Source organism: Megalobrama amblycephala, linkage group LG23 (assembly GCF_018812025.1).
Source record: "Megalobrama amblycephala isolate DHTTF-2021 linkage group LG23, ASM1881202v1, whole genome shotgun sequence".
NCBI lineage: Eukaryota > Metazoa > Chordata > Actinopteri > Cypriniformes > Xenocyprididae > Megalobrama > Megalobrama amblycephala.
This window is the reverse complement of record NC_063066.1, coordinates 10,190,054-10,217,454: the sequence shown is the minus strand read 5'-3', so window position 1 is coordinate 10,217,454 and position 27,401 is coordinate 10,190,054. Positions and strand designations below refer to the sequence as shown.

The 27,401-nt window shown below is 37.8% G+C and overlaps 1 protein-coding gene across 14 annotated transcripts in view; it reads left to right on the top strand.

The window, feature by feature from the left end:
* Window positions 1–27,401, top strand: part of dlg3 (discs, large homolog 3 (Drosophila)) — a 106,262-nt gene that overhangs the window by 22,507 nt on the left and 56,354 nt on the right. For 2 of the 14 annotated variants that reach the window (XM_048175869.1, XM_048175862.1), the window contains exon 1: window positions 971–6,224. The exons of 5 other annotated variants lie outside the window; for them this stretch is intronic. In XM_048175869.1, coding sequence (XP_048031826.1) covers window positions 5,865–6,224 — 360 coding nt within the window. In that variant the 5' untranslated portion in view covers window positions 971–5,864. Of the gene's footprint in view, window positions 1–961; window positions 6,225–27,401 lie in introns of those variants that run through there. 7 more of the 14 variants (XM_048175858.1, XM_048175859.1, XM_048175855.1 and 4 more) reach the window with 7 other exon arrangements.

Below are 27,401 nucleotides of genomic sequence, written 5' to 3'. Positions count from 1 at the left end.
ATAATGCAACTGTAAAATTACAAATTATAATCTTTTATTTTGGAGGAAAACTGCAGAGAGCCCTTAAAGTTCCTATTTTGAAGACAACAGGTTTATAAGCGCTTCTCAGTTCAAGTTTGGGAAGATGGTTGGTGCATGTTGTGTTTTCAAATGCACTGTGTCAAGCAGGTGGGGCAGAGAGCCTTGGGAACGGAGTGAGGCCGGTGGTGCGAGTGTTAATGAGCGCCACCTGCATGCCACACCGGTCTCAAGTCCCACGGAGGAGCTCCGGAAGGATATAAGGATGAGTGATGCCAGTGAAGGGAGAGGGAGGACCGGGCCTGGGACATTTAGGGTGTACTCACACTAGGTGCTCTGAACCGCGCCCGAGCGTGTTTGACAAGTGTGAGCGCTCCGTTCCGTGCCCTGGCGCGGTTCGTTTAGCCGGTCCTGGCCCGCTTGGAAGAGGTGGGCCAGAGCGCGGTTCGCATGCAGTGTGAGCGCTAACCGTGCCTGAGCACGCAACAGTTCCTAGTTTTGTGTGCGCTACTATCATCATTACGACGGCAAACATCTTTATTACTGCTTTGATAGTACACCTATCAAGTAATGTAATTAATTTGAGTGTATTTGGGTTTATAACGGCTCTGATTCTCACCTTATTGATGAACAGGAATTGTAGTTTGCGAGTAAAACTGCAAATTCCTCCATTAACGTCAGCTACCTTCGTAATAATCCTCTGATACGTGCTATTGAAAATCGCTGCGTGGCATAAATTATAAATAGCCTATATATTAGGAAGTATCTTAGCAAAAGTGCATTTCTTCATGTTTTCTTCCATTCAAAAAGTTGCATCGTATATGACGTAAGCGTGCTCCGGCCTGGAGCGTTAAGTACAATATGCAGGCCAGCGGGGGAGGGGGAGGGGGGACAATCGCACTCGGGCTTGGTTCAAGGCAACCGTGCCTAGTGTGAGTACACCCTTAAGTTGTTTTGTTTACGTTTATGCGACGCTTACTTTCATTTTGTTGTTTATTTTGTGATTAAAACTTTATATTCAATGTTTGCCGGTTCCCGCCTAATCTAAGAGCACATGTAAAGATGAGTTCATTCATGTGGAGCAGCATTTACTGTGAACTGGGCCGCTCTGAGATGCTGAAAACCCTGGATCATGAGCTGTGTAAAAGAACACAGTGCTGCGCTTCATTCTAAAACATGCAGAGCATACTGTATATTTATTTAATTAAATCACAGCCTTTGCAATTTGATAATCAGACTAAGCTATATCTCGATTTCGTGATTAATTGTGCAATCCCAAACAATGCCTCTGTGAACGTAGCCTCAGAGAATGATTATTTAGGGGATTTGTTCAATGCAGCTTTCAGTCTCGGACCTTGCAGTGTGCACGTGGCCCTTATCAGACCCACTCTTCTCTTCAAGACCTCTCAGTTCTCCAGTCATTTCGCAAGCATCTCATACTCCCTTTCTTTCTTTTCCTCTCTCTCTTTCTCTCATTTCCCTTATCATTACGCTGTCAGTCGGATGTGCGGTGTTTGGTGCAGCAGCTGTTTTCTGTCACCAGGCCTATTAATAGGAGTCACAGCCTTCACAGGCACTTTAGTATATTGTGTCAGTGTGAAGGAGCAATGACTCGATGAGTTACAAGCGTTTAGGTGAGAACCCAAAACCCTTTCTTGCAGCGGGGGTTGTGAATGACTTGCCTCTATAGCCATGCACATGCAGTCGAAATCTATAGTGGTTGCATTTATGTCATGCATTAATAATTACGTTGCCTATTTAATAGGAAATTCTCCTGACTATAATCGCTGTCTTTCAAAGGCTGGTCTGCACCTGTTTCATACAGCGATTCTCTGTGGTTCATTCAAAGGAAACCTTCAAGAATGTAACTGCCCCTTTAAGACTGCCTGTGTCTCATCTCGCCTTATTTGGACATACATCCTGTCAGGTGACAAGAGTGCAGTCACATGGGCTGCTATGAGAATGCACAGAAATTCCAGAAATTTTCTATAGATACCTTCGATGTGAGAGAATATGTGGGGGTTGTGAGGCCAGCTGGGGGGGTTTATATAATGTGGGAATGCAGAAACTGACAATAAGGTTGTCAGATATGAGATATGCTGTGTGTAATAAAGTAGAATCCTTTTGTAAAACCATCTCACAATCATTCTCATTTATTTCATAAATCAACAATAGGCTTCCTTCCAATTTCTCAAGAGTAGGTCAGGATGGATTTCGTTCTCCAGGAAAGATGTGCCAATTTACTGAGACAGTATAGAATTATATATAATATGTCCAAATCTATATTTTAAACTAAGAATACTCTGAATTCTTAGTCAAAGAGCAATCCAAATCATCAAGCAGATAGAGGGTGCATTCTTAAATTGTCTCTTTTTTTAACCATCCATCTGTAGTAATGTTCTTCATTCAGCCTGGGAGGATTCATCTGTCTCTACCATCACACACTCTCTCATTATGTGGTCGTTTGCAAGAGAGAATAAGGCTGCAGATAGAAATGACTACAGTTTTAAATGCATAAATCAGCCATAATAAAACATGCTATACCAGCTTTAAATCTAATAATATTTATAGCGCAGCTCTGCACTGGATTTACATTTGCAGATTTAATTATTGTAGCAAGAACATCTTAGATGACATTTAAGAGTCGCTTAAATGTTACTCGCAACGCATGGCCCCTTTACATGCATTAAACTATAAGCATTTTTGGCAGCAGTTGTGGTTCAAGGTTCTGATCATCCTTTGTGGTGAGTGTACTGACATTCTAGCTAATATTGACAGGCTTGGCCATTGATTGGCTGTGAATGTTTTTTTTTAAGATTTGATATTATGTAATTCTTTAAGGAGCAGCATTTTCCCCTAGAGGTACTAGAAACGCCCACATGCACTCACACTCTGGAAGCTACCGACACAAACACATGGCATAATGCAAGCATGTAATGCATGCATATAAGCACGCTCTGCTTCCCTGCCTTCCGCTTTCCTCTTCATCTTTGGCCAGCTACATTAAAAATTCCTCTATGGAGACCTTGTAAGTCTGCATCCTATAGAAGAATAAGCTGTAGACAAGGGAAGCAGAGGGAACAGGGTGGTCGCAACATGTGCCCAGTCATGTGTGCTGTGATGAATATGCTTGCATTGCCTTTTTTCAGCCACCAAGCACCACCCGTATGCTTCCCATTGACTTTTTGGCATTTTGATCTCTGATTGGCCTTCCTCTTGAAAATCGGAAAGTTTGCCGGAATGGTATAGCATGGTAATGAAGTGAGTTACCGTTGCATATAATAAAGTGTGGCTGAGCCTGCTGTTTGTGCCTCCTGGTGGGGTTGGAATAGAATAGTGTGCAGTGCCTATTAGAACTGACTCAGCCACAAAAACAAGCAAATTCACACATGCATAAACAGAGAAAAACACACACAAATGTCCATGCGTGCAAATAGTCACATTAGAAAACACTATCGTTCATACTCAAGCACATTTTGAAATGGCATAACAGTCTAAAAGGCCAACGTCGGTTTTGATTCAGCTATTGTGTAATATCAGTAACCCTTTCAAAATCCTCAAACGTTGGGTCACCTGGGTACCTTGTAATCAAATTAATATGTTTTTTTTTTAATGCTGAGGCAATACCTTTAGGTATGCAGATCTTCATTTCCACTGTCGATAAATTCAGTAATATCTCCTCTATATTTAAAGAAACAAACATAACAGGAAACTGTGTAACTCATTAGTCAACATTCTGTAGCTACCAATGTTTTCAATAAGCAACTTTCTAAAATGGTGCAGTTAATTTGATGAATGAATTTCTGGATTTATTACTATACTATAAAAATACACATTCCGATTGAAGAAACTTTTTTTTTTTAAAGTTTTTTTTTTTATTAACATTTCATTGAAATGAAACATTTTAAATCAGCCAAAGAGAATATTTTTACTTTTATAAGTGATAACCGAATCACTGCACCTTAAAGATGAATAACAAATCATCAAAAGATAACAAAACTCTACAGAGCAAATCTTAACAGGAGATAAAAGCGAAAACCAATGTCTCTTTCAAGTAAAGTCTGTTCACTCAGCGGCCATATTTGCAACGCCTCTATTTCGGGCATCCAAGACCAAGTCCTGTCTACTTGAATCTCAAAAAATGGTTGCCACACTCACATTTAAATAACATGTTTAAAATCAACAAAAAATCTGACATGAACTGTTGAATAAATGGTGTTTCTTATTCTCAAAAAGCATTATAAAGCTTATAATGTGCAGTCCTAAGCAATCATCTCAGGACACTGACTGTTCTCTAGCAACCAGAGCTTCTAATGGCAGCTGCAATGATGCATTGACATTACCAATTGGCGACTGGCTCTTTTATTTGTAGGGTAGTATTTATTCTGCCATGTTGCATGTTGCACTTTTTCCCATTCATAAGTACTATGAGTGCTTGAAAATATGGAGCACAATTTTTCAGATTTGGCTATATCAAGTTAAAAATATGAATGTATTTTTGCAGAATATAGCTGTTAGACAGCTAGCAATCATAATGTATGTCATAATCAAATGTTATCATTATTTTGATTTATTTTATTCTTTGAAGTCTAATCTGCTTCTGTCTTTGATGTATACACTATTTCTTGGAGTTCATCATCAAGCATTTTAAATTTTTTCAAAGCTAGTTTAAATTGCGTGGTTTAGTTTATCTCACAGTTGATTGACAAATGAACTTAATACACAAATAAATGAAAACCGTCAGACCCTTATGTACTGTAGCCCGTCTCCGGTATAAACCCTCAAGTCAGGTCTTTAGTCTTTCTTACAGTGAAACCGTGGAGCTGAATAACGTGCTCTCTGCATCTCCATTCGTGTTTTGTGTGCTGGCTGATTTTCAAGTGCGCTGGCCCTTTAAGAGCAGTCACTTAAGCAGTCAGTCCTGTGTTGGTACTGCTGCTGATGGCTGTGCTGTGAGTTGATTGGCTGTGGCTGTCAGGGCTGAGGTGCTGGAGGGATGCTGCTACGCATCTCTCTCTCTCTCTCTCTCTCTCTCTCTCTCTCTCTCTCTCTCCCTTCCTCCCTCCCTCTCTCTTTCGCTTGCTTGCATCCCTTCGTATAATCCACATCTAGGGCAAGCAGGCTGAGAGTCAATCCAGTGCTCAGCTCCTCTCTGCAGGCTGGGAAAAGAGTAAGAGAAAGAAGGCAAGAAAACGCTTCCCAAGGCAGGAGGAAACGCAGAAGGAAGAAATCTGGCAAGCAGAGACATACAAAGGAAGATCTGATCACGGATATCATTTATATATAGAGAAATTGTTTATATATATATATATATATATATATTTGTACACACGCATATCAATATTTATAGAAATATATATGTATACATATATACCTGTATATAACTGTATTTGTGCTTGTCTGTTTATATTGATATTTTTATATGTATTCGTGTGTGTGTAAATATATACATATATAAACAAATGAATATATATATCTATGAATTTATATACATATCACTGTGAACCAACAGAAGCAGGAAGAGAACTCGACCATCGGGGCTGGTCTCTGATTCCGAGATCATACACACTATTTTTAGCATTATTTTTCCAAACCTTTTGCATCGACCGGAGGAAGACTACCAAGCTTTTTCTATTTTTCATCGCCCTGTTGCTACCTCCTCATCTCTTTTTCTGGATCAGGAGGAACAAAGAGGAGGATAACAGGGTTCGTGAAGATTCCTGCCATTTGTGCTACCGTTCCGTGAGCCGAGTGGCACTGCGCGCTGTATTTGATCTAAGCAGGCAGCAGCAGCAGCAGTGAGATAGAAAGAGACAGAGAGCGCCGCACCGTGTGAACTAGCCAGCATGCACAAACATCATCACTGCTGCAAGTGCCCAGAATGCTATGAAGTGACCCGCATGGCCGCCCTGCGCAGGATGGATGCCCCGGCATATGGAGACTGGCAGCCCGAACCCTACGGATACCCGGCTGGCTATGGGGGCGGCCAGACCTTACCGCCCCAAACCTCGGGTGGAGGAGGGGGAATGGGTGGAGGGGGCACTTTGGGGAGAAGTAAAGGGAAAATGATGTCAGCTGGGGGTCCTGGAGGTCCCAACCCCAAGAACCAATCCAAGGGCGGCCCCAAGGTGAATGGTAACAACTCAGGAGGGCAAGGAGGATGGTGGCCCGAGTGCACCTGTTCCAACCGGGACTGGTACGACCAGGTAAATGCCGTTTCTGGGCCGCTGGGGGCTTCGAGAGTAGGCAGCAGGCGGTAGGCAGTTGGTGTATGTGGTTGCTAGGTCGAAACTAAGCAGAATCAGCAAGCTCCACTGTAGCTTCTAGAAGATACATGTTTTTTTTTTTTAAGGGATTCATCCAGTGTTGATCCTTCATACTGCATGTGCGGTAATCTTACAGTATGCCAGTCAAGATTGATCCTCACACAGAAGGAGTTTAATCTTCATGTATTTACTGCTCCATCAGTGCTTTATGGTTTCATCAATCCCCTACGTACATACTTATCTAAACCGTCATCTGACAAGGATTGACAGGGCCGCTGTGACCACGCAACAAGTGAATGTAGTTCCGCCAATTTAATCCAAGGATGCTTGAATCCAGCCAACGCTGCTGACCAGGCTAAACACATCATCAAATGCAATATCCAATGAGTAATGGATTCTTATTCTAGATTTGCGAGATGAAGATGTGGGTGTTTTATGGATCCGTGTGCATTTTCTTATTCATATCCAGTCTGTTCTTCTAGTTGCTGATTGAGATACAGCCAGAGGCAAGGGGGCTTATGAAGTATAATGTACACTTCTTGTCCATGACCATTTCAGCTAGATTTTAACCTCATAGAGCAGAGCATATCAAACCGATCCAGGGAACAGAAGCTGTAATTAAGTGAGGTGTGTGTGTGTGTAAGTGGCAGCAGGGGTGGGGGAAGGGTCGCTCTGAATGTATAAAATGGAGGAAGCAGGCTCTCGTGTGAGAACAAGCCGCATGCATGCTCTGTACCTTCGATGTGTGTGCATGTCTACGATGTGGGGGTGTGTGCGAGTGCACAGGTTTTTATTGGTATTTGTGCTCTCTCTCAGGGAGAGAGAATGCAGAGAGAGTGGCAGAGACGCAGAGAAAATGGAGGGTGAGATCTCAGTGGCAGCGAGGGTGAAATTTCACCAAGCGCAGGGAAGGAAGGCGTGAGCAAGGAGCTGACTAATTCTGCCTCTGTTCAGAGGATGGGAGAGGCATCAGTCAAAAGCAGTGCGGTTTTTCACTCATTCGCTTTTGTTTTAATAATGAATTATGCATGCGTTCTTGGAAGCATTTGCTGTAAACCAAATAAATGAACCCTTAAGATGTGACAGTTCCCGCTTATTCTCTATTTCTGCGATAATTTCCCTCTCATTTTGATGTATGACATGCAGCAATGTGATATAAATCAAGCGTATATCTTCTCTTGTGCGCCGCATGCAATACCTGATAGGCACGAGCACTCCTAGGGCTTATTGATGGAGTGTATGTTTAATTAATGAGAAGGAAATTGTTTAACAGAGGTATATAGGACAATGACACTATTAAAGCTTCTCGTATGTGAGGAGGATACCATGGATCATCTTGTTGGTTTCTCCTCCTCTGGCCAGGCTGTTACCTGTCAAGATTATTAAAGAGGTTTTAGTTATCTTTGAAGGCCTGGTGGTTGTTTTTCATTTGTGAAGTCTATTGCTTCTGAGGTAAATATGAATGAATTTCGTCTAAGTGAGAAGGTTGAGCAGTAAAAAAGGGGGGAAAATGTCATTTTTGGCAATCGTCACAGAGACACATGATAGTGTTGGTAATAGAGGTGAAAGTGCTAATGTGGAAAAGAGAAATCGGCCAATAAAGACAGGCAGGCTGAGGAAGCAGAGTGGGTTACATAAGAGAAGGCAGTTGGTGGAGCCGCAAGAGGAGACAATTTGAATATCTGCAGAACACAAATTCATCGCAGGTGAAATCATGTAGAAGCTTCTCGTTTGTTTTGTGGAAACGACAGATCTGTTTCCTCGCACCATCACCATTGTGACCATCACCCCAACTCTGCTTTGTGCTTTAATGGTGAAGAGTGTAGTTTTTGCACCACTAGCATCAGCAAACAGAAAAATAACTGTTTTCTAACAGGTTTCCCGAGCACTCTCTGTCTCCTGTTGGGAAGCCAAATAGACAGTCCCACCCCTAAACCCCATTGGTTGAGCTAATGTAGCTGTGCTCTGACAAATAATGTTGAAAGATGCGTATTAAGGAAAGATATTTATGATAAAAAATGACACAGTTCACCTTTAAAGCTGTCAAAATCAATATATAATCAGAATTTGATGTATATTTCTGTTTGAAACTGGATATTGAATGAGAAAAAATGTAGAACAAGACTTATTTTGTTCATCTATCCTTAATTTTATTAATCTGAAATTGGCTGAATTGTGAAAAGTGGACGTTACGTAATAGAACGGAACCAGGAGATTGGGCAAATGTGGTTTAAAATGTTAGAGAAGACTGACATTTTTTTCTTTGGAATAATGTGCAGTGGTGAATCAAGCACGGTCTGACTAGGAAATGTATTAGGGAAGTTAATAGGGTCAATTTTGATTTCATGTTAGACTAAGATTGTTCTCTGCATTAATTCAGTAGATATTGATGGATGGTATTGTCTCAAATGACATGGTCAGCTGTAGGAGGACGAGAACATTTCTTCATCAACGTATGGGATGTGTTAGGCATCTTCAGATATTTGTTCTTGAGCTTTATGGCAAGTCCTATGGTTGTGATTATTGTTAAATAACCTATGGTCCTTACATCATTTATCAAAATATGTTGTTTGTGTCAGAATTTCATTGGAAATTTTTGGGATTGAAGGTATCTGTAGGTGTTGTTGCTAGTGCTGGAAGCTTTTCTGCTGTGATTCTGTCAAACATTTTACCTTGAGAAGTTATCGATTAACCTGCTTTATATCAATATTAACATTCTTGATTGGCCTATACACAAAAATACAGTCCACATCCACACTTTCAGTTGTATGTCCGTCAGTGCACATGTGCTCAGCAGGAACTGTGTGCATCACATATGTTAAAGTGTGAAATCTGTGAGGATGAAGGAGTAGATTTTGAGAGAGACTTTACTCCTCAGATGTCCTCAGCTCTTACCCCCAGCTGCGATACAGACAGCCTCCATCTTAGAGATGAAGCGTCTGCATCATATCAAGAAGGATTTTTTTTTTGCTGTTGTTAACTCATCCTTGTAGCTGCAAAACATATGGACCAGGCTGAAATGATGCAAGTGAGATTGAAATGTATATGTGACAATATGTGTTCTGGCTGCATTACAGTTGACTCAAAAAGGCAAATGGATGCTGTTTTTTAACTGCTTATTGTCTCATTCATAAGACCAGCCATTACTAAAGAGATGATTCATCGATCATTATCTTCCTCAGTCCTCCTGAGATATGAAACTTTACAAATAAATCAAGTTAAATGCTGCATATTAAATAGCAGGGGAACTATAATATTAAGTTCCCAGTATGCTGAATGTGAAATCTAATATTATTCTGATAAAATAAAATTTTATGAGTGTAGCAATAGTAAAGCAAGCATAGCATATTTTTTGTATCTACTGCATGCAAAATTTTGGACTACTAGATTTATTAGATACAAAAATATTAATTGGAAGACATAAAGATGATTATTTATTACCTCTTACACTTCAGTACGTAAGTAGGGAATAATATTAATGAGCAACATGCATTTAATATGTAATTATTTCCTGAGGCGCCTTACTTACTGGTTTTATTATTCCTGTTGTAGTTGTCCTTACATGGGCACTGTGTAATTTGGACACCTTATAAAAATAATTTTATCTTTCTTTGTAGAAAATCTTCTTTTTCACTTTCTATAACAGGTTTAAACCATTTAAAACATTTAGTGATTTGTTGTGGAGCATCATTTTCATATTGTGCCATATAATATATTATATTATAATATTCTTATAATTACCAGTAAGCACTTAAAAGATGACCTGACCGCATAACTGTTGCCATATGTCAAGAAAAACAGATTTGTCCAGTATACAGGACATATGGAATTGGGCGATTATTAGAACGGTCAGTTAATTTGCTTGTATATTATCTAAACTTCTGCATGCCATGACCATTACATCTATATGAAGATTTCCATTGCAAAAGCCTCTCAAAGCCACCTCGGTCAGTGAATGCGCTCCGCACATAGTATACGTTCATCAAATTCTTTCTCTTTAAACCCGCTAAATCCCAGCGTCAGCCCATTAAGAAGTACAGGTACTTAGGTAGAAACCAACACATAGGAGCCTGATAAAAATGCTAATTTTAAAGGAAACCGTCAGATGGACTTAGAGGTATTTGCATCTTAAGTCTTCATATGCCTATGGCCTTTTTTCAAACAGCAGTATAGAAAATTAAAAACCTTTTAAGGGAAAAAAATAAGAAAAAGTATTTCCTGAATATAAAAAATCAGTTTACGTATTTAACGTTACTGCATTTCTATCGAACACACAAGTTGTGCACACATGCTCCCAGCAGTTGATGGATTAACGGCACATATAGAGAATCATATTTAATAGTTTTAGGTTATGTGCAGTACTGTACAATGCATTAATGCTTCCTTTTGCAGATGCCCAGTGCAGTCAATTTATGATAAGCATGTTCTGATCAAGCATTTGAACTCATTAGAATAAACCCTGGTATCATAGTGCATTTAATGGATGACAATTTGAGTGCGTTTAGATGTTTTTTTTTTTTTTTTTTTGTAGTTTTTTTTGGTAAAACGTCTCATTACTGGTGCATCCTGCTATATCAGAGGTGATATTAGTGCTCTTGTGATCTCAGCAGTAAGCCAAGTTCCTCAGTTGGTTATGTATGTCATAAATCAGGAGCAGTGCTAGAAATCTGTGCGAGTGCTTACGGATGGATCTCTAGCTTGAGACATCACTATAGACTAATAATATATTCATCTAGGAGGAGGCTGGGTTTGTGAGAGATTTTAACAAATTGGATTTTCATTTGTAAGGTGGGGTTTTGGGTTGCAGAAAGGAAATGGAGAGTGGGGGTTGGGGGTTATGTTGTGGTGCAAGATAAGGTTTACCTCATCCATTCCAGATGGGACCAGTTTAGGTTTGGTCCCACGAGATCCTCCTCTTTCCACCAAAACTAATATATGTCCTTCTAGAGAATTTATTGTAGCCACACATGAGAAAGGATGAAATTGTACAAGATTAAATGACAAAATAAAAATGTAATATATAGATTTTTACTGTGTTTTTTAGTATTTATTCTTGAAGTTTTTTCCTTCACATATGTGGCCTGACAATAGATTCTAATATATATATATATATATATATATATATATATATATATATATATATATATATATATATATATATATATATATTTATGTTTCTTGGATCTCTTAGAAATGCTAGTGAAAACGCTTACTGTAAAATCGCCGTATGCTTAGGTGATCAAACTTAATTTATCACAATAGATCTTGAATTTCATAAATTCCATAAATATAATGTACATTCTATTTTATTCCAAGGTAAATCCTATCTGAAAATATTTTATATTTTACTTTGTAGTTATTAGACAAACATATAGTACATTAAATATTGTTCATGATATGTACAAAGATGAACTAAGTAAATCCCAATTGTCACTGAACTTACGGATTATTACAGATGGTTATTAACAGGCAAAACATTGGTCATGTAAATAAAATAAAAAAATCTTGACATTGTCACATGCTTTTACTTTATATAGTACAGCACATTTGTTAAATGAGATAACTAAGACTTGGCACATTTCACTCTCAAAGCGTATGTTACTTCAAACAGAATCATGGTCTTGTAGGAGAACGGTGTTTGATTCTACCCAACACTGCATAGGTACCCAATTAACTTAAGGTGTTGCCATAGCGACAAGAAGGCTAGAAATCCTGCTGCCCGAGAGAGAGCTGAATTCAGTGGCATTTTACACACATGATCGTGCATCTTCATCCAAGCATTTTTATTAGCTGACGCTGCATTTACCTTGACGTGCAGAACTTCACGATGTGATTTTTGTGCATACATTGATCTAGATTTCACCAAAATTATCTGTGGAGGCCCGCTATATCACAGTAGGCTACTCTACACACACATATGCAGCTATTCAGGCAGCTGGCCTGGAAAGGAAGATGACCACATCATATAGCTCTTTTCATTTACAGCATAATGTTATTGATCTAGAGATCTACAAGGCTGAAAAACCTACCACATTTGCTTAGTAAGTGATTGTTAGAGTGCGTTGTTTCACGGCCTTCTTCCTGCTGAAGTATCAGTTGTCAGAAGGCTCAAGGATACTGAATGCAATCCCATCAATCTATCATCCTACTCAAAAATATTTGGCACCGGAGTGCACACACACACACACACACACACACACACACACACACACACACACACACACACACACACACACACACACACACACACACACACACAGACACACACACACACACACACAAACACATACACGTCATGCAAGCCTTTATAAACCTGTTCTTAAAACAAAATGTACTCAGCCCATATAAAAAAAGATGGAGTGCATAGAAAATCACTGCAGATGCACTATAAAATGGGAGAGAAGGTACACTGCAATATTTATGCATACTTTTAGAGTTGGCTTTTATACACCAAGAAAGGGTAAAGGATGTGTCCCAGAGAAAACTTAGAGACGGCTGACTGTGTTTTTATGGGAACTAGTCGACTCGTGGTATAATAAAAGTTGGATTTGATCTGTAATGAAGTCTAGCATTATATGCATTGAATTTTCTTACACAATCTCACCTCTAATGGCCATTATTGCTCCATCTCTGGCTGCTTGCCGGTTTCTCCTTTATCCATCCATCCAATCAGAGAAACCACTTAGTGCTACTGTTGATGAACTAATATTAAAGCTGCTTTTGATTGAATGCATATTATCTGTAAGTTCAGTGACAGGGAAGGAAACGTATTTCTGTAAAATTTTATAGAGGCTAAATATATTTTAACAGTGCATGTGGTCTACAACTGGCTTGTTAGTTCTTTTTAATGATTTTTTTTTTTTTGCTACAATTAAAACAGTTTAATGAGCTCAACAACTGTTAAAAAAAGTTAAAATAACAAAAAAATTACTTATTGTAAAAAACTGTTATTAATAATGTTGCGTATACTCATGTAATTTTAATATTTTGTTTTACATTATTTTATTTATTTTTTGGTGGGGCCAATAGTGAAAAAAGTACAAATCTGAAAAATCCTGCTGTTCAGATGTGGCCTTTTTTTTTTTTTTTTTTTTTTAATCCATGACGAATAATTCTTGCAACTTCAAAACATCCTCATTTGTGTAGATTATTCATATCTAATTTGGCAGAATTTACAGCAGAATAACATTACAAGTCAAGTATATGAATATGATCAACAAATGTAAGAAGTAGCGGCAAACACAGCACTGACCTGATAATGGCAAGTGCTTTTTCTGTCAGCTGTCCCAAAACTGTCCCGGAGCCATCGGGCCATTATTGTCAAGCCCTAAGTTTGTTTATGACATTTGCAGCATTGAAGAAATTGCTCTTTTGTTGATCTTTGGATCTTGTAATGAAAAATGATACATGTTATTAAGATTCAAGTGATTTGCAGCAGGATGTTAGGTAATTTTCTGTGCACTAGTCCACTGCGTGAGCTTTACACATTGTGATATTCCCCCATATAAATACGTTTGTGTGGGTGTTAATGTGAGTGACTGTATTGCTCATGGCCATTGACCTGTCAGCCATATGCTCTCAGCTGGCGGCCCTGTTGGAGCACAGCTCCCCTGCTCCGCTCAGTGCCACACGTGGGATGGGGAGTAGAGAGGTCTGTTTATTTGTTTGCTCACCTGCTTTGTTTCATTTCTTGTTTTTGCTGATCGCAGTGACTGTTCTGCAAAACAGAAGAATAGCGGTCAGCTTACTTATTCTTATAAGAAATCCTATTCAGTTCTGGATGCATCCACCATGCTGACAAGGAAGGCAGACATGTACACATGCCACAGAGAGCCACGGCAAAAGTGCCGCTTGCTATTGCAGCATTGTCACAAAACCCTCCCTGCTGCTTTAGTTTAAGGGCTAACATCCCAATGAATTTTAATGCTTATTTTTAGAGAGCTTGCACAGTCATTCCCTCTTTTGTGCCATTACTCTGCCCCTCTCCCTCAGTGGCTGTATTCTGCGCCGGCCGGCGTTAAAACTCCCACACAAGATCATAGAATCTGCATGCATCACAATCAATAACTGGAGAGTGCTGGTCCACGAGCCTCTGACTCTCTCTCTGTGTTGTGGGAGTCTGTGGGTGCTTTTAACAGAGCTTTTGAGCTTACCAGTGGTTGTAATTTTAGACCTTTTTTTGGCTTTTACCTCTGCTGTGGACTCACTCGTGAGCGTATAGTGATTGCAGACCTAGAATATTCTGTACACAGGATTGCTTGCATTCATTGCCTTTCATTAATTTCTTTTTCATTTGTAGTGTAACATACAAATGCAAGGGCTCCGACCTGTGACTAAAAATTGCAGCAATAAATTAAAACCTAATTAACTGTCAGATGGGTTGATATGCCCTTTTATCAGATTTCATTTCGTGATGAGGCATTGGGTAATTATATCTTTAGAGTACAGGCCAGTGTGTTCTGTACAGCATGATCTTTGATGTCCAGTTTGTGAACAAATGAATCTTTTTAATAAGTCAAATATATTCATGAATCACTAGTAATCGATTTAAATTTTTCTCACTCAATAAACAGTAAGTCATTTTACATTATTGCTGATTGTTTAATTATTCATATTTGAAATGTGCCGAGAACAATTACTCTAGAGTATTGGTTAGGTTTGTGATACTTACACTGACTGTGTGGCTGTACATATGGAAATGTGTAATTAAACACACATTCAGAATCAAATTTTGTTGTATTTAAAGGTACAGTAATTAATGAAAATATTCAAATATGCTACAAAAATACTATTGGTTATTGTTTAGCATAGTTAGGCCAATTATAAAATTGAAGTGTAAGAGAGAACTTTGTGTGGGTTTTGTTTGAGAACCACGCTGAAAAAACTCCCACAATTTAGTTAGATCACATACAGTATAGAAATAGCTTGCAATTACAGGTTACCAACTTTAGCAGTTCACGAAGCAACATTTGACAACTTCTTTTTTTTTTTTTAAACAAGAAAGGGATAACAGAGATATATTTATGTGGCACAAATACAATCAGGTTCACTAGAGTGACAGCATTAAATTGGAACAAATTTTTTGCCCAACTAGTTCATCGTCACTGTCAGGCGGAAACCGTGTATCCCATATTTCGCCTTTTTTTCCCAGTAAATCATTACTATTATTCACCGTTTATGTCTGTATGTGGTTTTTGCAAATATTTAACCCATGAAAAGTATTAAAATTCGCTTGTCAAAATCCTTGTAACTCCATTTGAGCTTGATTTTGGAAAAATGTTAATAATATAATGACACATGCAAGTGTTTGACCATATATAAAGCCACAGTATCAACTTTGACAACATAGTGCTTAGTTATTTAAAAAAAAAAAAAAACAGTTTTTTTCCATTTCCTGAAAAATAGCAGTTTTGAACATATGTTTCCGGCCGACAGCAACGTATCTAAACTGAAAATTTATGAAAAACAGTATTCATTAAAAAAAATTATGTAAAATGTATACATGTAATTTGCCAACTTAAAAAGGTTATTTGGTACCCAATTCACCCTTGATTAACAGGCGATCTAACCAATCAAAACGATGAATCCGTCGTTTTGTCTGACAAAGCAGTCAGTAGATTAACCTCAGTGGACTTGAACTTGAAAAATGGTGTGTGCTGACGTCTTTCCGCGGTTGAAACAACATTCCTTCTGATGTTCATTCATGTTTATTCGATGCTATAAATTAACTAGTAGAAAGACATGATCGGTTCATGAGCCGCTTGAACCGAGGCGCTACAGCGATCTGTCACGACACAATAAAGAACCACAAAATGGTAATTATTATTTAGATTTTTTTATAAGTTTCAAAATTAGAAATTTGAGACTTTGTTTCATATCAAAAGTAACCTGCTCTGTCTTGTCTGTCGACGCGTTGTCAGTGTCCTCTTTGCTCCGTGATGTATTTTTCACTGCGTGAGAACGCTATGTGGCGTGAGAGCGGGATGGCTTGTCGGACATGGCAACAGTAACTAAAGGGGGCTGGTCATATTAAAATAATTTTGTTGCATCAAATGAAGCTTTTAAAAGTTAAAAAATGCTACATGTATGCAGATTATATGCACTTTCATCCTCTTCAGATAAGGATCATATGAGAAGGAGACTGCCAGTAAAGAGCATTTCTTTCATGTAGAGATGCTCTGTGTGTCATCTCTCATTGCTGCATTATCTAAGTAGCCCTTCAGCCATTTTCTGGACGTTTCCAATTTTCATAGTGTTTTACCCATCTTTTTTTCTTCGCTCTCCTTTTCCTCATCTTTTTTTCCCCTCAAATGTTTTTTTCACAGCCTCCAAAATAGCATCTTTTTTTTTAGAGAACGTTTATTCACATTGCTTTAACACTGTTTGCAAATGCAATTAATTTTGTTCGTCTCTGTTTCTCCCTGAAAGGATGTGCATAAAAAGCAGCTGTAATTACACCATCACTCATGCACTTTTAAAAATCACCACAAAAAGCATTGTTTTATTTGTAGTTCATTCAGAGCTTGATTGAAAGTTTAGCATGAACATGTTGCTTTTAATTAAATGTTTTATGAATTCATTAATATATTTAGTGTGCCAGAGTGAAGTTATCCGTGTAAGGTTTGAATATGAATATGCACATTTGTCCAGATGCAAATGCAGTTTCTGTTTTATCCTAAGTTTGTCATATGCACAACATACATATTTTATATTTAACAAATTAAAGGTGTTGTGTTTGTAGTATCTGATCTGGCAGATAAATTACAGTAAAATACTCTGGTAAAATATTAAAATTCACATTAAAATATGCTGTATCAAATGCTTACTTTAGCAGCTCTGTAAAAAGCTTTGTAATGTATTCTGTCAACATATACATATTCTAAGGCACAAAGCTAAGTGTTGATAAGCCTAGCTCCATTAAAACACATTGTGCGGACTCTGTAAGCACAACAAAGTAAAACAGACTTTAGGTTCATTATCAGCTTATGTTTAGTAACTTTCACTGATAAATAATTAGAAAATATTATATAATCATTAGGAATAGATATGAAAATGTCACACTTTAGTAGCATTTCTATGTGAAAGTGCATTATCTAATGTTAATTGTAATGTAAAGTAAATGCATTTTAGTATTTTCTGAAGACAGTGTGGAGTAGGTGGTTGCTGTGGTGTTCTGAATGTTTTAAACATGCTGCTATGCAATTGCCAGGATATTCTGGGTGGTTGCTAGGGTAGGCTGGTTGGTTGTTAGGTGGTTGCTTACTTGCTCAAATCTTGGGCTGCGTCCGAAATCACATACTTTCTTGAGTAGGTACTTATTTTGAATGAGTACTTTGTGACAGCCAAAAAATTATGTTCTACATAGTATGAATGTTATCCAGACATTCTACATTCACCATGTTGTCATTAATATGTGACCTACTGTACCAGCTATGAAAAGTATGAAAAGTAATAGCACTATGAAAATAGAACATCTGTCATTAACAAGCTGAATGATAATTTTTTTTAAAGATTTATTTTTTGGCAGTTTTTGCCTTTATTGTGATAGGATAGTATAGAGTGGACAGGAAGCGAGGTGGGGGATGGGATCGGGAAAGGCCTGCGATTCCGGACTTGAACTCAGGTCTCCTGAAGCACAATGATGGTGCGCTGCCCACAAGGCTATCGGCTCCAACAAAGACTATACAATAACACAAGACGTGTCACTCGTATTGTTTTGAATGGGAGAAAGTGTAACGCGCAATATGGCGGAATAAGTCCCGCCTTCTAAATAAGAGCCAATCGCCGACAGGTAAAGTCATCGTGTCACTTCAGCGGCAGTTAGAATCATCGGTTTCTATAGAAACAGTCAGACGCATTTAGGTCTGCGCATTAGCTTGATCCAGCCTGAAAAATAGTTTTTTTTGTCATGATTCGAGCGTTTAGAAACGAAATTTATGAGCCGGTTGTTGTTAGATTTCATTGGTGACTTCAAATATGAAATTTAATCGTAAGGTTGGCGAACAGTTTTGGAGAATTTGATGTTTCCCCATTCAAAGAGATTGCATGATGCCCAGGATGCCCGAGAGGCGTTTCAAAGATGGCCGCCGAGTGAAATGACTTGTCTTAAAGGGACTTTGGCTCCAACCAAGCTGCGTGATTTGAGGCTTCCTTCAATTCATGTCCACAGTGCAAGCATGTGGGACGAGTCATGTGGTGCATTCCTTTGCGAGTGCCACTAATAATGTTTTTATAAAAAAGTGTCACCAATTCATTTTTCATATGCAATATTTATTCCGCTATGTCTTATTTAGCTGTCAAATTGGGAGTGTTCAGGCTACATGCTAATGTGATCCAGCCTTTTAATCAGATCTTTGTCCCTCTAGACGATGAAGCTGTTATTTTTTAATACATTTCTTTGGGTTCTTTAGACTTTAGCTTGATAGAATAACAATGGTTTGCATGTATACATCCCTTTGCACACACCACACCACACCACACCACACAGACTTGCTCACTCACTCTTCCTCTCCAGAGAGATACAAATCAAGCAGAACATCCCTGATATCTAAGAGTCCCAGCTGCCTCAGGCCACAGCTACCAGAGGGTTGTGCCGAGCCTGTACAGATAGCGTGCTGGATTATCGGCCCGCCGTTACATGGTTTGCAGTCAGTGCATCTGTGTTTGATTTAACACTTGAATTTGTACGGAGGGCTTGTTTTAATTCATTTACAGCTCAGAAAGGAGCTGTAGGTAGAGTGTTGATATCTGTAGGTTGATTGCCAATATACTTTCAAGGAAATGCTTGATTGATGATGAAAACATGATCAGACTTTTTTTTTTTTTTTTTTTTATTATTATCCATGGCCATTACTACAGTCTGTCTGGGAAATTATTGGTAAACATTTACAGAAAGACATTTTTATACTTCACATTACAACATTAATTTACATTAAACATTAAAAAAAACATCTTGACACACACAGTACCTGGCAAAAGTTTGGAAACATTACAATTTCTTTATATTTTTGAAAGAAATCCACAAAAATGTTAAGCAGCAGAAACTGTTTTCAACATTGATGATAATAATAAAAATAAATGTTTTTTGAGCAGCAAATCAGCATATTAGAATGATTTCTGAAGGATCATGTGACACAGAAGACTGGAGTAATGATGCTGAAAATTCTGCTTTGCCATCATAGAAGTAAATAAAATTTTAAAATTATTTTCAATTGTAATACTGTTACTGTTTTTACTGTATTTTTGATGAAATAAATGCAGCCTTGGTGAGCATAAGAGACTTCTTTCAAAAGCATTAAAAAATTGTGATGTATCCAAACTTTTGCCAGGCACTATATGAAGTCACAGTTACATTTGCTTGGTTATTTGCAAAACTCACAGAAACTTGTGACATGTTGGTGAGACGCAGAGATGCTAAAGCACACACTAGATGTTTCTGCTGTATTTTTGTTTTGCAGACCTAAAATGCTTTATTATTTTACATTAGTCATCGTGACTTCGTGACTGTGTGGTTGTACAGGAAACAGAAGAGTGAAAACAAAACAAAAAGAAAGAAAACATAGGCATCCATTAAGGCTGTTTAAGGCATAAGTCCTTTATTCGCTCTATTAGCTCTGAGGTTATTTTAATCTTGTTTGATTAATATAACATGATTAATTGTTACACGTGTTAAATATATTACTTGAACTAAAGGTCATTTTGCATTTACATATCATGGTGGAGACTTTCCATATGGATTTTTGACATTTAGATTACCTTCATTTTTAGCCTTTACATGAAAAACAGTATTGGCCTTATTGATGTCAGCTACAATTATTTATGACATTATTTTACTTTTTTTTTTTAGTTTGTTTATTAAGCAGTTTCGATTGTGGAGACTCTTGGCTACTACCAAAAATGTAGGTGATTTTAAGTTTATTTAAATCTCCCCACTATGATGGTAAAACCTGACCCACACACACATGACCGCTTACGTAAGCTCTTTAGTACAATGAAGGATAATAACGCTGCATATTAACCCCCATAATAATATTTGGGAATGCCTCTATATTGTGAGTTTGCACTATTTTAGTGTACTGCTGGCTTACAGGAGTGTTGCTTGTGTAACACAGAGAGTCGCTGAGCTTTGAATAGGCTGCTGGAGTTGCTGTAGTAGATCCTGATCAGCCAGCTTATAAAACTGAATGTGGGCCCTCAGTGGATTAATATTCCACATTAAAATTCCAATTATATAATCAGCCAAATCCAAGCACTGCAAACGCTCATCAGAATCGCTGCAGAGCTTGTGATGGCGAGGGCCAGCGTTTGAACCTGAGAGAGTGACGCAACAGAGGTCCAGTTACCGTGAACTCTCTAAAATCATTTTTGCCATCGGTGTTCTGACTGTGTGTGGTTATTCACAGAGCGTCCCTCGTGACATCCCAGTGACAGCATGCCACATTTTTAATGCTTAAACCTCAGGGGACGTGAAGCCGGCGTGACATTTTGAACCTCCTAACACAGCCCTGAAAAAGAGCAGCACTTTGCGTTTTCTTTGACTGTTCAGTGAAAGGAAAGGTGATTAATGACATGAATTATGGGGAATGTATGAAGCTCCCAGCATGTGTCTGTTTAAAAAGGCTGATTGCTTGACAGCTCTAAATACAATTTACATCCTCTGAGCATTCTCTCGTCAAACCGTCCACTGAGAATATGGAGTAATGAGCAAGAGTCATTTATGTAATTACTTTTGGTTATGAGTTATTAAATAAAGCTCAAACCCAAGTAAAAAGTCTTGGAACAATATAGGAGCGTTGTTAGCTTGAATAAGACTGTTTGATAGCGGATCTGATGAAAAAGTGACTTGAGTGCACATGAAGTATTTAGTCTGTTTGTTTTTGATTGGTCCTTCCTTTGAGATATTTGATCCCCATAGAAATAATGTTAAGATGAGATTAATTTTTTTTTGTTCGCTTATGACAGGAAGAATCCTACCTTTCTTTAGTAATACATTTTCTAGTCATCTTTATAATGCTCTGTTCCTGTCCTTTAAACCGTAAATCCTGTGACGTTTCTATTGGCTTTATTTTAGTGTTTTTACAGTGATCCTTACTTGCTTGGTTCTCTGAGGTAGAAAGTCATAAAGCCCTAAAATATGATCAGGACCTCCATACAATTCATTTAAAGCATTTAACACTGTCTTGTATTTGTGATGTTTTTATTGAAATACACTAACCTTAAAAAGTTTAGGGTCAATACGATTTTTGTGATTTTTTTGATATACAAAGAAGTGAAAGGAGTCGCTTATGTTCACCAAAGCAGGATTTATTTGATCAAAAATACAGTAACAGTAATGAAATATTTTTACAATTTTAACAACTGTTTTCTATTTTAATATGTTTTAAAATATAATTTATTCCTGTGATGGCAAAGCTGAATTTTCAGCATCATTACTCCAGTCTTCAGTGTCACATGATCCTTCAGAAATTATTCTAATAATTATCTTTTTATGCTGATTTTAGGAAAATCTGTAATATTTTTTGTTTAAACTTGATAAAGCATAATCGAATGAGCCAAAAACAAACACACAAGGGTAGGGAGGGGGGTCTGGGTGTGCGGAAATGTGTGAATGTCAAGTTTTCTGCTGAGTTTTGTGCTTTCTCCTTATGGACCAGGTTATTGCATAACAGAAATAGATGGTGAATACTGTAAATGACTTTGAATATTCCGCTTAAATGGTCAAATACACACAAATGTATGTCAAAATGGCCGTCTTGGCAAATATTCAGATGAACAAAGTCAGTTTTGGAACGTAAATAGTTGAGAGAAAGCGCATGTTGTGTAACAGTATATTGGATCTGTGCATAAGCTCTTAAAGTGACAGAAGCCTAATATTCCTGCTGCTGTCTGTCATGTTAATCAAAGAACAAAAGACAGACAAAATCACTCACTGCTCTTGACTGAATAACTTTTGTAACTTTAATTGTAAGCATTAATCTGTATTCAATGAAGATTATTCAGAGTTATTTTACACTAATGCTGATATTAGAATTTTATTTAATTCTAGGTCACTGTATACTTTCCTTTTACCATAATACTCGGCCCATGTCACCTCTCTGATGGACTGAATCATATTCTCAATGTGTCGTATGAACAGTTCCTCCTGATTGCGAATGGTCTGTATGTCCTCAGATCAGTGGCCGTGATAAAAAAAACCTGAAAGTCAGTGACGGTCACAGTGGAGATCTTCGCTATGGGGCTTAAGCTCTGATATTCTGTCTCCTGTCCAAGGTGTGCAAGAGAGACTGCAAATCTGGCCCCTCCGTGGGAGGCAGATTGTTTTGGCAATTCCTGATGTGATACGAACATTTAAAACAAAGCCTCTTTTCACTGCTATTTGGCAGTAAATACACCAGCATATGGATAAACGTCCTCATGAATGTATTCATAATTGCACACAGAAAGTAGTGGCACAGTACTTGTTTTCTACTGTCGTTCTTGCTGTTGTCCTACTTACTGTAATTCTTCACTTTCGACACCTACACAAATTGGTCAGCCAAATTGAAGGCAGGCACACGAAGTGAATGGAGCGATGTGGGCGTGATGAAGTTCAGGGATGTAGCCCTGATTCCATAGTTATGACTTCAGACGAGTGGAGAGAGAGATGGAGAATGAATGAGAGGAACATGGAGTCAGTCAGAGGTGCCCTCTGTTATCTGTGCTTGTTGTTTTAACCACAGCTCTCAAAGGATTTTACAGCGTTCGCTGTGACCCCGACGCCACTGCTATGCGCTCCAGTGCCAACTGTGTCTGTGCTCGTCTCTGTGCTGCCTTCAGGTGGCATGAGCTGCTCGCAGGATAAGCTTACAGAGACAGTAATGTCTGAGCCTGCGAATCATGTCTGCTGCACTTTTGCCTGCTGCACAGAGCGTTATGGATTGCCAGAGTGACTGCTGGAGAAGCAACATGCAGCAAGGTCATGATCTGAGAGGATAAGGCCTGCTAGAACAAAGCTGATTCGCATGGAAAATTACAGTCACTATTGCGTTTCATAAAGGGATAATCATAATTTACTCACCCTCATGTCTTTTGAAACCTGTACACTGTGAAAATTTGGAAGTGATTTACTAACTAGTGTAAAATTAACTAATGCTTAAAACTAGCAAAAATAACAACAGTTTAACTTACAGTAATTTGAAAAACATTCTTTAAAAAACATTTTTTTGAGTCGTAATGTCCAAGGCAAGTTTGCCTGTCAAATGTATTTGTATTTTACTGCTAAATGAATGAATGAATGAATGAAGTTATTTTAATAATATTATTAAAATATTCTAAGTAATATTAATTTATATATTATTAATAATGATAATATTTTGAAATTTAATAATAAACATAATATAATATCCATCTAAAATTTACACACACACAAACACACACACATATATATATATATACTGTATGTGTGTGTGTGTATATATATATATATATATATATATATATATATATATATACACACACACACACACATACATATTAAGGGCCTAAAACTTAAGAAAATTTGCCAGCCAAAAATATTTTTACTGACCATGAAACTGTTTTTGCAAAAACAGGCAGTTATGACGCAAAAAAATTTAGATACCAGTGAAAATTCACAATTCTTTATTCCAATTTTGATACCACAGCTAAAACTACTAGCCTAACTAATATAAAATTTAAAACATTATTAAAGGCAAGTAACAGTAGTTTTCAGGTTGAGACATTGAATAAATTAATCAAATGTAAAATAGCACTGCATAGTTTTCACTGTATAAATTAAACAGATTAGTCCTTATTAAAGTTACTAAAGTTATTCAGTCAGGAGCAGTGAGTGATTTTTTCCTTTTCCTTTTTTGTTTTATTAACATTAAAAACACAGACGGCAACAGAAATATTAGGCTGCTGTCACTTTAAGACTAATGCATGGATCCAATATACTGTTACACATGTGTTGTCTTTCTCTGTTGTTTCTGTTCACTTAAGCCACAACCTACTGTTTACTAGAATACTCAGACAAGCATTTTTTTGTTTTACATAGTTTTGGGTAAATTCGTCTGTTCAAATCGTAAGTTTTAAAAAGAGAACTCAATTCAGTATTTGCGCGCTGTCTGAGACGCGGCTTTCTGGGCGCGTGCTTTGGATGTTTGTGCACAGAAAACTTCCCATACAGAGAGTAACGAATTGAGTTCCCAGGATATTTAAATTGGCAAGGCTCAAACTTTCATGATGATGCAGCGCTGGCCTGTCAACTGTCCCGAGCGTCGTTCATGATGTTCATGTTCTCACAACATTACATTGTTAAAATTCATTAAAATCTTACTGGCCAAATGGTGGTTGATACCATTTCATACACTCGCCAATGCCAATTTTCTGCCTGTATCTTTAGGGTGAATTCAGGGTGATTGGGACACTTTTGCCATCGAGATGATATATATATGTTTTCATAATAGCAAGATTATAGTATCCAAGTTAATTAGTTTATTTCATAAAGTAATTTGTCCTGTTTAAAGTTTGGTAGTCCCTAGTCCCTTTTTCTTGGATGAAAGAAAGTCATTTGGGTTTGGAACAATATGAGTAAATGATGACAGAATTTGCTTTTTTGGGTGAATTTTAAAAGAGAGCACAAGTCCTGAAGTCACATTTCTCATAATGACACCTGGACAACACTGATTTCGAATGAAAAAGAAGAAAAAAAAATCAGTTTTAGTATATTCCTTGTTCTTGGCACAGGACACCACGCAGAGGAGTGGGCACAGCTTTAGACTTAGCAACAAGGGGTAGCAACCAGCCAGTAGCAGTGGAGAAGCGACTCAAAACAGCTCCTATTTTCATTGTTTTCATTATTTTCTTGTTTTCATTTCATTCATTCTATTTGAATCTAATTAAGTACAGTTACATGTTCATTTAAATCTCCATAGCAAACGTAGTGGCATATCACATCCCTGCATCAGATTCTCTCTCAGCCTGTTCTGACAGAATGCAGAGCACTCTGACTTCTCATCTCAATGGTGACTGAGGCTGTGTTCACAGTGTAATGATAGAGATGATTACAGCACTGCTGCGGCAGTGGTTCACGTAACCTGGCAACAGTGTGATCAGACAGGGCAGGGTAGATTGAATTATTAACCCGTATTCTGCTGATGTGTTCCTCGTCAACTGGCACCTGCTAGTCAGACTGACGCTGCATAACTTGCCATATATCACATACAGCAGACGCTATAGGCATAATTGTTTGTACTCTCGGGCTAGCTCGGTTTATTTATAGTGCATGTAATATTTAATATCATCATTTAGTGCTATCTGAAGGTCAGATTGGTGACCTCGCTGTGGCTCATTTGGAGCAGCTCACCATGACCAAACAGAACACACAGCCAGGACATGCTTCAGTAACTTTGCAAAAAGGATGGAGAAAAAAACTGCTGACTGCTTAAGGACCCATACCATCATAGTAAAGTGCAATCCTTAATGGGTTAGTTCAACCCAAAATTAAAAATCTTTTACTGTCATTCTAAACCTGTATGCTGTTATTTTTTTCTGTGAAACACAAAATAGACATTTTTGAATAGACATTTGATATTTCATCATTTTTGGCCAAACTATCTCTTTTATTTATGTTCGGTGCTAGGGTAACCAAATTATAATAGCCATTTTAAGACCTGTCCTGACTTGATTGACACATTTTCCCAGATGCGTTAAAGCACCTGCAACATGTTTCTGCTTGTTCTAGAACAAACAAAAACAAAACGTCTTTCTGAGATCTTTCCTCTCTACCACATAGATTCCAGCTTCTCCGACTTTCCCCTTCTGGTGTCCCTGAGCACCTGTACCCTAGCGCATGCTTATGTTGGGTGCATGGTAATTAAGTCTTATTGATTGAATTGCAGCTTGGCTTATAAAACCCATTGAGGCTCAACAAGAGAGGATCTAAGAGTAGCTACTCTTCTGTCTTAGTTTCCTCTATACAAATTCAGCATAAAACACTTTATGGACATCATCATAGTGACCCAAATCTGTAAGCTGCATTTAATTTAGATATGGAAAAAGTTGCACTACATTATTTGAATTTGTCATTGTTTTGTTTTTTTCCTGACCGTAATCCTTTCAGAACAGACCTGCGGCCCATTGTGGGTTCCAACCCAGAAGTTGAGAACATCTGATGTAGACCCTCCTAGGTCTGCTCTAGTTTCTAGTTCATGAAGCATGTGAGTTATTCACACTCCAAATGGATTGCTCCCGCAGTATATCTTGCCTCGATATCAAGCAGGATAACTTGAAGCACAGAGCACACATCAGAGCATACAGTATCTTCATGATGGGATGTCATTTAAAGGATGCAGTTGGAGCAGTATATTTGTAATAACATAGTATAACATTTAAAGGGTTAGTTCACCCAAAAAAGAAAATTCTGTCATTAATTACCCTCATGTCGTTCCAAACCCGTAAGACTCTTGTTCATCTTCGGAACACAAATAAAGAACTTTGAACTACCACTTTGATGCTTCAAAAAGGTCATAAAGAGATTGTGAAACTAATCTATATGAATTGAGTGGTTTAGTCCAAATATTCTGAAGAGACTAGATTGCTTTATATGATGAACAGATTGAATTTAGGCTTTTATTCACATATAAACATTCATCAACACATCAGTTGTGGTAAACGGAAACTCCAGCATGTTTGCTTGACGCGCGTGAGAACCAATGAGGTTGATTCTCGTGTTACACAGTAAGTTTGAGCTTCCAAGAGGTTTGTTCTCGTGCATCAAGCAGGTTCGGTTGAGCTTTTGTTTATATTCACTGATCAGTGTTTATATGTGAATATCTACTAACTAACTGTGAACTAAACCGCTCAATTCATAGTGTTACGATCTCTTTATGAACTTTTTTGAAGCGTCAAAGTGGTAGTCACATAGCTGTCTATGGAGGGACAAAAAGCTCTCAGATTTCATCAAAAGATCTTCATTTGTGTTCCGAAGTTGAACAAGAGTATTACGGGTTTGGAACGACATGAGTGTGAGTAAGATGACAGAATTTTCATTTTTGGGTGAATCTATAGTTGTATTAAAATTTGTGTTATTATTTAAACAAAACACAAACATTAAAGGAG